The sequence below is a fragment of the Arachis hypogaea genome, chromosome 2 (genome assembly GCF_003086295.3).
Source record: "Arachis hypogaea cultivar Tifrunner chromosome 2, arahy.Tifrunner.gnm2.J5K5, whole genome shotgun sequence".
Classification (NCBI taxonomy): domain Eukaryota; kingdom Viridiplantae; phylum Streptophyta; class Magnoliopsida; order Fabales; family Fabaceae; genus Arachis; species Arachis hypogaea.
In genome coordinates this window covers 22031322-22044331 of record NC_092037.1, presented here as the reverse complement: position 1 = coordinate 22044331, position 13010 = coordinate 22031322, and the positions used below count along the sequence as shown (strand labels likewise).

Sequence of the window (13010 nt, the reverse complement as noted above, 5' to 3'; positions counted from 1 at the left end):
GGCGGACATGTTATCCCAGAGAGTTCCCATTTATACGTGACCGAAAGGCAACATTCCCATAAGAATGTATCGGGTTGGCAATTGAACCGACAATGTGATATCACAGCCAGTAGGATAGACATTCATCATTTGCATTTATGTGACATTGTTTGGGTGTGCATATTGTAATTGGTTTGCCTACGTGAATACTTATGTTAACTGCTAACTGCTATATTTGTTGTAATTGCTATTGATTGTGTTTGAACTACATTAATTGTGATTGTGTTTGATTGGTTGGTTTGTGATGAATTGGTTGATGCTTGAGTTGTTTGGGTTGAGGGCCGTGTTGGATTGGATAGGCATGAGACTGTAGTTGGTATGTTGAGTTCTAGTTCTGTATAAAGTATCTGACTAGTTCAGCATAAACTTAATGAACTTATACTTGGAACTAGCGAGGACGACGTTCTCACTCCCCTACAGGTTATTCCTTTTCAGGATATGGACGATGAAACTTCAGAAGAGTTATGTTCATTTTCTGTTTATTTGATATTTTTGTATTATCTTAGTATTTATTTTTTCCTTACTTTTATCTTTATTAATTTTGTAAGAGGGATAGGAATTTGTGATATGTATGTTTGTAAGTTAGTGTTGTGTATATATATAAATTAAGGTATTTTATCTGGTCTGTATGTACATATATATGTTTATGTTTTCAACGAAAAAGTGTTTTAGAAGAGTTATGCGATTTTTAGTTTAAACAGGCTCCTATTTTAGTAATTAAATATTTTAAGAGTTGTCGTAATACCCGAGCTATCAGAGTGGCGCAGCCGGAAGCGTGACATTTTGATAGTTAGGGTGTTACACTTACCTAAAACTGGATGATTGGGCTTGAATGAGAGGCCCAAACGTTCAAGGAAGGTGGTCTCCAACTTGTCCTATGTCAGGGAGCCGCCGTCCGAGTTGTGTGTGAGAAGGTGCGGGATGGTACCTGCAAGACACTCCGATGCCTAAGTCAGCAAAGGGTGAAGCAGGCTTAAGTGTATTGGAACTTAAATTTACCTGAGTGTGTGAGTGTATTTATAGGAGATGAACCAATAACCACCATTGAAGTAGTTCCACTTCTGCTGGTGAATAACCATCCCTTTATCTTAGCGTTGTTGATATCTCTCTTCTAGAAGTGAGAGAGAGATTCACGGAGGCAGTTATTCACTTAGATAAGTGTTGGTGCCTACTTACGTCGTGCCCGACTTCTTGAAGGAGGTCGGATAAGCGGTGAAGGCTAATATGTTGGATTGGGCCTTTTAACTTGAGTTGGGTCCAGCTTTGTGTTTTAGGCCAGGGTATGAACAGTGCCCCTACTCGAATCCGATCTCTTTAATGCGAGTTGGGTTCGAGTATTGTATGAACTCGGGGATACTTAGGTCGAAGTGTTCCTTTTTAAGTCGGAAAACTGACGTGGTTTTAATTCAGAAAACGGCGTGATTTCAAATTATCAATCGTTGTGTCTTGTCAACCGTCGCGTCAGTTGGGATTTTCGTATTTACGCATGGGGGCAGTTACATCGATAACGGTGCACTCTTTTAATGATTAAACTGTTTTACAATTATGCCCCCATGTATTTTATAAATACCTTTCCCTCCTTCTTCTTTCTTTTCTTTCGTTTTTGACACTTCCTTTCTCTGTTCTTACTCAATTCCCTTGCGCTTTCGCCCATTGGTGTTTGCCTCTTTATCTTCTTCTTCACAAAGGTTAGTTCTTTGTATCTCCCTTTCGCCTTTTATAGTATTTTCTGTTTCTTCTGTATGCTTTGGGAGTGAGATTCCTTTATAATATATTTACTATTCGTAGTAGGAAGATGTTTTGAGATTTTGGGTTTTCTTTTTTGCGAAAGTCTTTTTGGCTGTGATTATTGGCTGCTCTTAACTTTTATTTGAAAAGAACTACTTTGCTACGGACAGATTTTTTATGATTCTTTTTGCATAATGTAGGTGTTATCTTTTATGTACATCTTCCATTTTCTGAAAAAATGTCTTCCCATGTCCCTAAAGCCCTATTGAGATGGATAGACTCCTCTGTGCTATTTGAACACCCTTATTTGGAAAAGGAGGTTGAGCAGTTTCGGGAGAGCTACTAGGACTTGGAGGACTCCATTGTTGAGGATACTGAAGAGGTCTTTAGGGTGCTGAAGCAACAAGTCGGAGTTATTGCTCCTGACTTGGACCTATCCCCTCTTCATCCTGACAAGGTTATCGTTAATGGAGAGATAGTTTCTCCTCCTCGTCCCCAAACTGATTCCGAACTGAAGACAGTGGGGCAACGCATCATTGAATCCCCTCCCCATGTGGTAGATATGCCGACTTCTTCCGCAGCTCCCGAGGTGATTTCAGCTCCTGATGCCAAAGAGATCCCACCGACCCCTCCAACTTCTGCGATCGAGCCGACCTCTTCCCCTGCCGATGACTCAAACCCCCTTCTTGGTCCCAAGTGATGATATTGTTAAAGGCCCGACTTTGGGTCCTTTTTAAACTCTTTATATTTGTTTATATGTTTTACTGTTGGTTCCTTGACATTCGGTCCTTTTTATAGGATCTTTAACAACAATTTTTATTTCGTTTGGTCTTTTTTGGATAGGACATTTAACAAAGTCGTTGTTTTATTATGCATGTGATGTTGTTTTTGGTTATGAAGAAAACCTTTTTGAAGATTTTTTAGTGTACTAGGTTTCTTTGTGAAAAATTCTTGCTGTTTCGAACTTTATAAAGCTTTCTGAGTAAAACTTTTCATCAAAATGGAAGAGTTAGATAATTTTTCTACTGCCCAACGTGATTAGAGAAAAACTTTTCGTTGAGTAATCCTTTTATTTTGGCAAGGTCTTTATAAAAAGCCCTGACCCTTGGTTTCTTTAAGGGGTTTTCGCGGCTTTTTGTTTTTCATTGACTGAATTTTTTACATTCAATTTTGTTTATTGAATCGTTACTGAAATTTAGGTTATTCTTGCGATGCATTTTATACTACTCGGGATAACCAACTTTTAAGTCGTTAGATACATTATCTCCGAGTCATTACGATCGATTTTTATAACCTCTTTACACTGACTTATACCTTGTCGTTTTATCTTGCCGACCATGTAGGTCGGTTAATGAATTTTCGCGCTTTTCCAGGCTTAAATCAATGCGTATCATAGTAATGATAAATGAAAATTTTAAAGAAAGAGATAAAGAGATATAAAGAGAGATATTATTACTAATATAATGTGACTTTACAAGGATGTTCTTGCCACTAAGGGATTGAAATTTCTGGCCCCTTAGCCTTCGCTGTGATGCCTCATTAAAACCCCCTTCAGGAAAACCCTTTTTGGGAAAAAACCATGAAGTCGGGAAAAAGAGTACATCAGGGAGCGAGCTTCGCTTCTAGCTATAATATGTCTTCATATTGCAAGCGTGTCATGACCTTGGGAGCTCGGATCCTTCTTGGTCATTTCTTCCTCAGTGGGGAAGCTTATGCGGGAGAAAACACTGGCCTTCTGTTTCCGGTCTGCAGCTGCAGATGATGGTGCAGTTGAGGAGGTTTTGGTGGTTCAGATGACATCCGGGAAGAGGATTCTGACCGGTGGTGGCGATGGTGGTGATGGCCTCTTTCTCGATCATGGTGGTTCCTCTGGTCACGATCATGATCATGGTCACGTTCACATTCCCGATTCCAATCCACATGGTAGTCAGCTTTTCTCTTGGTAGCACGTGGAGGCTCCAACTCACGTGGTGACACACTCATGCTTGTTACCCTTGTTACAACTTCTAGACCCTGCATAATATAGACTAGAAGTTTACCTCTCAAAAGGCAGATGTATGACATGACAAGAATGATAAATAAAACATTTAACTGCCACAAAACAGACTAACAATATACTGACCCAAGCTTGTTTGTTTTATGTTCGAAAAATAAATAATGCAGTACAGACCATATATATTAGTTATTAAAACCATATAGACAAAAATTAGGAATGTTAAATTTTAATTACTATACCCTGCCCTCATTAGTGGACAACAACTATGAACAGAACCCTTACAACCAGGATAAAAGGCATAAATCTAAAGGTATCATGGGTCAAAGAATATCGAAAAACAATAGTCCATAAATGATCGCTAAAGAGACTCTGATTCTCTGAACTCAGAGAGAGCATATAAATTTAATCACATTACTGTTACCATCCAAGTGCAGCAATGCAACTCTAATCTAGTTCTACCAATTCCCTTTTAATCAACTTTAAACCAAACGGTGGCTGTTGATTAGAGATATATGGTTCTGAGTGGGCACTGCTCCCTCAACCATTTATGACCAACAAGAATAGTACTCTGTAAAACAAGCAAGACTAACTGCTAAAGACTACTATCATCATTTAAGAAAGCCAAAACAGTGAATGGCATCATCTAAAGCAATTACTGTTCAAGCTCAAGGTTCAAGTTTCTACCAAAATTTAGTGGGAAAAACCTAGAAAGGTAAATGATGCATACAAGTCCACAGATAAATAAAGGCAAAATAAGAGAACAAAAAGCACATACAGTTTTTGATTTCATAGGAACATCCCCAATACTGCTTGCTTCCCTACCAAAATCTCGATTTTTGAAGAAATCCCTATTTCATTAAAGAAACAAACTCATTAACAATGATAAACAAAACAGAAATACCTCGAAAATAACCCACGTAAAATTACAAGCAACAAGAACCACAGTAACATTGGAAAATTTGGCAACAAAAACTTCATTAGACAACGTCAATAAAGAATAGATTATCTTGTAAACCAAAGCTTTTGCTAAGATTAACATGCGACCCTTGTCCTTTATTAACCCCGGAAAAAGGATAGCCGTACCCGCTACAAATCATAACTATTAGAAAGTAAAATTATGTTAAATCGTAAACAGAACAGAGTCAAAATACAGAAGAAATATGCAAAAGATCACATAGACGAGCAATCATGTCTAAAACAGTTATAACTCAGTGGTAACAGACATTTCACTGTTAAGTTTAAATTCCATATATATTTATGGGATGACATAGGTGTCAGTTTAAATAAAGTTACAGTGATCATAATTTAATTCATTTTTTGGAATATATCCAATGGCATAAATCTCTTATCTAGAACTTCCACCCTAATTAGAATTTCATTGCTTAGGTTTTTTCCCCTTCATTTTGAGTGTTCCAACAATTATTGAATTCATCATAGAAGATTTTTTCTCTTGTTAAAGAGTCTATTCTTTTTCCATCATTTTTAGAGAAGTCCACAAATTGGGTGGTGCTCAAAACTATTTATAGGATATATATTTTTCAATCCAACTATTGGATCACACTAACAAATAATAAAGATCATCTATAACACATTTTACCAAAATCAAACATTAACAAACATGTAATTGAAGACCTCTTTATCTATGTATATTTTGAACAAACATATTACATTATTTTCAAGTGCATAAAAGATATAACAAATGATTTTAGATTGACATAATATATAAGTTTCTAATCCAATGGTTGAGTTTTTAAAAAATTACACAAATAAAAAGTTGAACAGTGAATATTTACTTAGATCGACACTGGTGTCAATTGATTATATATATAAAATAAAATGAATCGCCATCCAGGAGTAATTCTGTTTTACCTATCAATCCGTTTCTCATTTTCGCGCTTTCTCCAACGATCAGCTTTCCGAGCTTCAAACTCCTCTCTACTCATAACTGGAGGTGGAACATTCATCCCCATGCCATACTCAGCAGCAAGATCCCTAAACAATAATTTAGCTTTCTAAAATAGTAATTATCTAAATATGCAAGACCATTTTTGATAATAAAAAAAGGTACATACCTATGAGGTGGAACAACAGGCATCATGTAACCCTGCATGCCAAATGGATCATGAGGCAGACCACCTGCAAATGGCATGTCCAAGGGGCCCAGGCCATAACCCATCATTTGCATCGGGCCACCATATGGTCCCATAAATCCTTCCATACAAGGTTGCATGCCGTTCCAGTATGAATTGTAACCAGGTGCTGGGCCCATTGGCATCATGTAGCTCTCATCCCCAAGGTCGTGTGCGGTTTTCCACTGAAAATCTGCAAGAGATAAAAATAATTTGACATTGTTACAAATAACATAAATAGAGGTAAAAAAAAAAAAAGACCTCTGTATTGTACTCCTCCCCCAAATGTTCAAGCAGCAATCCGGTTTGCAAAGTTTAATATAAAGGAAAAGTTACAGATACATGTCCAGATTTGAACATAAATATATAGATTCAAATGCAGGAGAGTAGATTTACCATTTGCAGGCAAATGGACTTTCTTCCTTTTTTTCTTCTTTCCTGCAAAGTTTAAAGTTGAAACTATAAATGAGATTGTCATCAAAGAAAATAAATTATTACATGTCTTACACACGATGACATGAGCAATCTACATTACCTGCCTCAGCAGGAACCATTTTTTGCTGGACTTCCTCCTCAACCAACTGAGAACTCCCTTGTGAGGCTGGTTCCTTTACACTCATCGACTCATGTGTAGCTTCACTTACATCAGGCATTCTGGGCTTCACTTGCTCTGATGTTTGCAATGGAGCTGGAGCAGAAACTGTTTTTCTATCATCAACAGTTTCCAGTACATTCGTCATTCCTTCATGAACAAGTGAAACCTTTGGTTCTCCCTTAGATGCAGCCGATGAGGTTGGAGATGGAAGCTTCAGTTGTGGACAACGAGCAGACTCCATATCTAGAAAGGAGGAGAAAACAATTGCAATTTGCATGTTAGTTTCAATAAATTTTTAACCAAATAAAGTCCACGTAAGAGTCACACGATAAATAGTTTCAATAACCTTGAACTTGAAAGGTGCTCCCAGCGTTTTCAGCACTGCTATTGCCTGACTCCAATATACGATTAATAGTATCTCTTAGGGTCTTATTTGGTAAAAGATCATCTGCAAGAATATTTGTTGCACCACATTTGCACATGGACTTGGAGATAACATAGTCCCTAATACCTGAAAAGAATTTTCAGAATGATATTTACAAAACTTCATCTGAGATGTTTGTACATTGGGAAGAAATGCTGAGGAGAGATTATATCATCTAAAGCATTCTTTACTTGCTTAATGAAGAATTATAAGATTAAAAGCGTAAGTATTTACTCAAATTCTAAGAACCAGGACTTCTTCAGGAAGACAAAGAAACATACATTTGTCACAAAAGCTTTTAAAACAGCACTTGCTTGTCAGCACAGCATCTTTCATCACATCATTGCACAAGGGGCAGTGGAGCTCAGGTGGTAGATCCCCAACAGAACGTGTGGCGGAAGGTAAACCTTCTATTTCTTTCTCAAAAGCAGCCCTGTTTAGCAGGAATAGGTGAGAAATACAATATTAGTCCTACATATGACAGAATGGAGACAAAGAACCAACATGTACTCACTCATTTGGCTTCAATACAGCTACTGAACCATTTGGTAGAGCATAGGAACCTTGTGGGTTCACCATCAGCATGGATCTCGGAATACCAGTAGGTTGTTTAACTCTCTTGATGTCATAATTTGGATCACCGTTTGTAGGGCAGTGCTGAATAAAATGGCCTACAAAAAAAGTTTATTAAGTAAGCTAAGCATAACCGACAATGCCATCCAGCAATTTAAGCAGATTTAGAGCCCCTTTTTCTCCCTGATAATAATAAGAGTCTAGGAAATACCAGGAACCTTGCACCTGTGACATACATAGCCTTGAGGAGGTGTTTTCCGCTCCAGCCCTGCTCAGTAAGTGAATAAGCATTAGAACAGTAATATCAAAATCTGTATTCAAAGCAGGCAGTGACTCAAACTTGTATAGAATAGGAAAAGGAGACTCACCAAAACCACGAACACCCGCCATCCGTCCACCCATACCTCTTCCAAAACCTCTACCAGCACCAAAGTCCGATCCTTGACTGCATGCCAAAAGGAAACTTTAGATATGGCGAAGTCTAGAGTGACAATGATTTCACCAAAACAAAGCACATTTGGTATGTGAAATGAAATTTTCTGCAGAAATCCTTATGCAGGAATGATGGTAAATAAGAAACAACTGCTCCTCTAGTACAGGTGCTGATTCCAGAATGAGCAATCCTTTCCACCAGAGATTATTGACCATATTATTGCAGGTGAAAAAGAATACAAAGTTACTTACTAGTAATTCATATTCATATTTACAGTCATCATACCTTTTTATGCTGATTCCAGGAATAAAGAAAGACAACTGAAGGAAAGTGGTTAGTTTACTCACCGTTGCCAATCCAAGGCAGGAGTATCAATCAAAGCCTTTATCTTACTTTCTTCATCAGCTTTGTTGGTTGGAGGAGCTTCAGGAATTAAGTTGCTTGATTGAATGGGTGGTACATCAGGAATCGCATACAAATCATTTCCAAATTCATCCCATTCTGAATCTTCTGGCTGTCATGTTATGAGAAGGTAAATAAAATAGGAATGAAGTGGAATTGTTTATTAAATAAAACACATGGAAAGCAAAAAGGGACTTACATATTTTACAGCAGATGCATCTTCAGCTGTTAAGCTGCTGTTTTCAGGTTCGGCTTCCATAGCCGTATTTTCCACCTTTTTTTGCCTGCAAAAGCCAAGGAAAGTAGCAACTCAACGCAGAATTTTCTCACAAATCAAAAGGGTAGTTTCTTGGGAAAACTGTGTGACTACAACGTGAAGTATCAAGATGAGAATAGCAATCCCATGACTGCCCATTTCAAGAACGAACATGCATGATGCATGACAATAGTCCAAAAACCAACAACAGTAATAAGATTAAAGGTTAGAGATAATACTCTAGTTCAATAACAATTGGTAAACGTGGCAGACCAGGAACCCGACGAATTAACACGGAGGTATTTTTAGGAATCAGCATTGCTTCATCAAGATATTCTGAAATTCCAAAGAGACAGAGCAGCTATAAAACACTGAATATGCCATTCATCAAGGCAATTATATATATTAACTACCATGCTGCGCAAATCCTGCAAGGTTTGGGCGCTTGTAATTCCTACAACTAGCTTACAACCTCACTGGAACTCAAATTCTCAACACCCTGGCCTACATTCTAAGCATTTTAACTTCGAGGATTTCCTATTCTCTCGTTGTCTTTTCGTTTGATTTTTGCAATAAAAGAGGTGGAGGCCAATGTTAGTCAAATAAAAAACACTACAAAAACCAAGAATTTCATCGTAAAGTGATTCTCATGTTCTGACAGTGTAATCTTATATATTTATTTCATCGTAAAGTGATTCTCATGTACTGACAGTGTAATCTTATATATTTATTAACCAATAGAATTCATGAGAATTGCCTATTTAACTGTCAATCACAACACAACAATTTCCTGATTTTTATTGGACATCAGTGTAAAACAACACTGTCAGTGACATCAAACTCAACTTCAACACCATGAACTCCTGAAAGCCAAGACTAGCAAAAATGTTTACTTTGAGAGGAACATGATAAACACTGAGAGTTTAACCACGAAAGCAATAGTTCCATATTTTAATTTTACAATTAACCCCCCAAACTCATGGTATCGCCACCCAAACAGCTATCTGAATGAGAATAACAATAGTTTTAATTAAAAAGTCTCAGAACCAACCTTCATTGGTCTGGGCGTTGGTTACCACGAGATCAAAATCAGTACCCCTGCCTAAATGCTTGGATTCAAATATTTTTTCTTTCAATGTTCCAACAGAGATGAAAGGACCGTCCATGGGAATTGAATTATAATCTCTTGTACTCTTAAATTTATAATACACCGCCATCGTATATTTATTCTTTCTATTTAAAAAAAAAAAAAAGATTAAAGATCAATGATAACAAAAATAAACGATGAATTAAAAGGGCCTATGAAATTCCAAAACTAGAATGGCCCTTGACATTAAATAAATCAAAACAAAACAAACAGTACAATACTATATCCAAAGCTCTATTTCTTTTTTCTTCTTTTCTCTGTTTTTGTCCTCCACTTGCAAATTACTAGGGTTAAGATCGATCAAATCGAGGCTGAGGCTAAGAGCACGAACCCTACCAGAATTCTCTTCTGCCAGCAAAAATCAACGCGGAATCTTGAACTTCTTCACAAAATTCCGTTACGCATTCAGAATATACGATCCAAGAGAAGAATCTCCGTCGAAGCCCTCTATGGAAACAGAAACCACAGTAGCACCGGCACAGCGACAGTTAGGAGCTGAGCGATGCAATCGTCGAATCGATAGCAGGAAGAACAGCAACAATTTCCGACGGTCGCGCTTTGACAACCGACCCAACTCCGGAAGAACGTGAAGGAGGCGAAACTGCGAACTCGGATTTGGACGAGCCTCTGCGATCGAAACTCCCGAATGAGAGAATCACGAACAACTCCGCGTGCGGTTGCAGAGCTGGAATCGGAGCTCGATGGTGGAGGATTGAAGGAGAAGGGGAGAATGATTAATTAGGATTAGGGTTAGAGTTGGGAAAAGTTTGGCTTTGGGGTGTGGAAAGAGAAGAGCATAATCAAGTGTAGAAAGAATGCAAGGAGATGAAAGAAAAGCAATTTGGGATGGAAATTTTGGGGATTTCTGAGAGAAAGGCCGATAAATCGCGTTGCTTGATTTTGAAGTTAGAGAAAATTGTTTTATTATTATAGTATATATAGATTATAGACCCTTCTATCCAGTGTCCAGGTAAGCGTTCTTTTCACGCTCAGCTCAAATATGGACTAACATCTTTTTAATTAATTTTTTTTAGAATGATTAAAGATTTTTTTTAATATTACAAAAACAATAATATCTTCTGTATTAGTATTAAAAAACAAAAATACTATTTTATTTTTAAAATTATTTAATTATAATAAAAATTAAAATTTGATGTTTATTTTAAAATATTAAAATTTCAGAAGGAGTTTATTTTAAAAACAATTGCAATTGTTTAATATAGTTTGATAGATATAGGTCGACAAATTTTTGTTAATAATAATGTTTTTAATAAATTAATTAAGGTAATTACTTGTTTAGATATCTTTTAAAATATTTTCATTTTTTATTAATACACATATCTTTTTAAAATTTAAATTATTTTAAGAATTATATATTAATAATTTATTTATTTATTTATTACAATAATTTAAAATGGAATAGATGGAAAATAATTTAAATTGATGTAATATAAATTTTATTATTTTGAATAAAATTAATTGGTCTAATAGAGAAGAAAGAAAAGAAATATAAAAAAATACTTAATTAAATTTGGTTATAAAAATAATTTGATTGTATAATATTTTTTATTTTTTATTATTTATCTCATTAGAAATAATAAATAATAAATATAAATATTTTTAAAAATATATATCAATAAATAAATTATTTATTTAAAAAATATCTAAAATAAAAAAGCTTAAATCTAATAAAAATAAAAAATGACAAGAACATGTGATAAAGTTATAAATCTTCTATGTAAAAAAATTTATATTAATATATTAACAATTCTAATTCAAATTTATTTTAAATTTTTTTAAATATTCTCATCTTTTAAAGATTATTAGATACTTTTATTATATTAGACTCTTTCTTGAATCAAAGGAGGAAAGAGAGAAATGAATTTATTGGAGCGTTGATGCCCCATCTAGACTTTCTGTATCTCAGCACCATTTTATATCCATTTGAATATGATTAATTTATAAAAAAGTAATTACTCAAATAAGTTACAATAATTTTAAAAGTAGACATTTTAGTTCTCAAAAAAATTTAATACACAGATTAATTTTTAGAATTTTATTTTGATAGATAAATCAGTCTCCAGTTTATTTTTTGACAGAATAATTATCTAAATTACTTCCTAATAATTTTAAAAATTGACATTTTAGTCTCAAAAAATGAATATACAGATCAATTCCCAATATTTTTTTCTATTAGACATAACAGTTCTATCTATTTTACTTTTACTATATGTCAATCTATATTATTATTAACTTAATTTTGTGCATATGGACAATGATACTATCATATTAATACATTTTTTTTTCGTTAGAAATAAGTAAGGTAAATAATGATGCTTTGAAATTTTAGACGCGTTGCTTGATTTTGAGGTTAGAGAAAATTGTTCTATATATATATATATATATATATATATATATATATATATATATATATATATATATATATATATATATATATATATATATATATATATATATATATACCCTTCTATCCAATGTTTAGGTACGCGTTCCTTCCATGCTCAACTCTAGCATGTACTAACATCTTTTTAATTAATTTTTTTAGAAACATTGAAAAAAAATTTTAATGTTACAAAAAAAATAATATTTTGGGTGTTAGTTTTGAAAAATAAAAATACTATTTTATTTTTAAAATTATTTAATTATAATAAAAATTAAAATTTGATGTTTATTTTAAAATATTAAAATTTCAGAAGGAGTTTATTTTAAAGATAATTGCAATTGTTCAATATAGTTAGATAAATATAGGTCGACAAATTTTTGTTAATAATAATTTTTTTAATAAATTAATTAAGGTAATTATTTGTTTAGATATTTTTTAAAATATTTTCATTTTTCTTTTATTAATATACATATTTTTTAAAATTTAAAATATTTTAAGAATTATATATTTATTTATTTATTTATTTATTTATTTAATTATTTATTACAATAATTTATAATGGAATGGATGGAAAAATAATTTAAATTGATGTAATATAAATTTTATTACTTTAAAAAAAATTAATTGGTCAAATAGAGAAGAAAGAAAAAAATATTTAATTGAATTTGGTTATAAAAATAATTTGATTGTATAATATTTTTTATTTTTATTATTTTTCTCATTAGAAATGATAATGATATAAATAATAAAAAAATATAAATATTTTTAAAAATATATATCAATAAATAAATTATTTATTTAAAAAATATCTAAAATTGAAAAAGCTTAAATCTAATAAAAATAAAAAATGACAAGAACACGTGATAAATTTATAAATATTCTAT

General features: G+C 33.7%; 1 protein-coding gene across 5 annotated transcripts; it reads right to left on the bottom strand.

Annotated features, from left to right (window-relative positions):
• Positions 1 to 3200: 3200 nt before the first annotated feature.
• LOC112741245 (E3 ubiquitin ligase PQT3-like) lies at positions 3201 to 10640 on the bottom strand. 5 transcript variants are annotated; one of them, XM_072216146.1, is made up of 16 exons: positions 10059 to 10640; positions 9627 to 9808; positions 8815 to 8911; positions 8519 to 8603; positions 8265 to 8431; positions 7853 to 7929; positions 7696 to 7752; positions 7426 to 7582; positions 7193 to 7344; positions 6834 to 6998; positions 6428 to 6730; positions 6289 to 6330; positions 5836 to 6085; positions 5633 to 5755; positions 4539 to 4611; positions 3201 to 3780 (listed from the first exon to the last, which is right to left on the bottom strand). In XM_072216146.1, the coding sequence occupies exons 2-16, from the start codon at positions 9790 to 9792 to the stop codon at positions 3478 to 3480; spliced, it is 2217 nt and encodes a 738-aa protein (XP_072072247.1). In that variant the 5' UTR covers positions 9793 to 9808; positions 10059 to 10640; the 3' UTR covers positions 3201 to 3477. The 5 variants fall into 5 exon arrangements, with proteins under 5 accessions (XP_072072247.1, XP_072072250.1, XP_072072248.1 ...); XM_072216149.1 differs by lacking the exon at positions 4539 to 4611; XM_072216147.1 differs by lacking the exon at positions 9627 to 9808.
• Positions 10641 to 13010: the final 2370 nt, after the last annotated feature.

Coding starts and splice junctions, on each gene's coding strand:
- LOC112741245 (XM_072216146.1), bottom strand. CDS start 9,792: ATGGCGGTGTATTATAAATTTAAGAGTACAAGAGATTATAATTCAATT. Junction 8,432..8,518: donor ATGCATCTGCTGTAAAATAT/GTAAGTCCCTTT, acceptor ATAACATGACAG/CCAGAAGATTCAGAATGGGA. Junction 7,583..7,695: donor TCACAGGTGCAAGGTTCCTG/GTATTTCCTAGA, acceptor CTTTTTTTGTAG/GCCATTTTATTCAGCACTGC.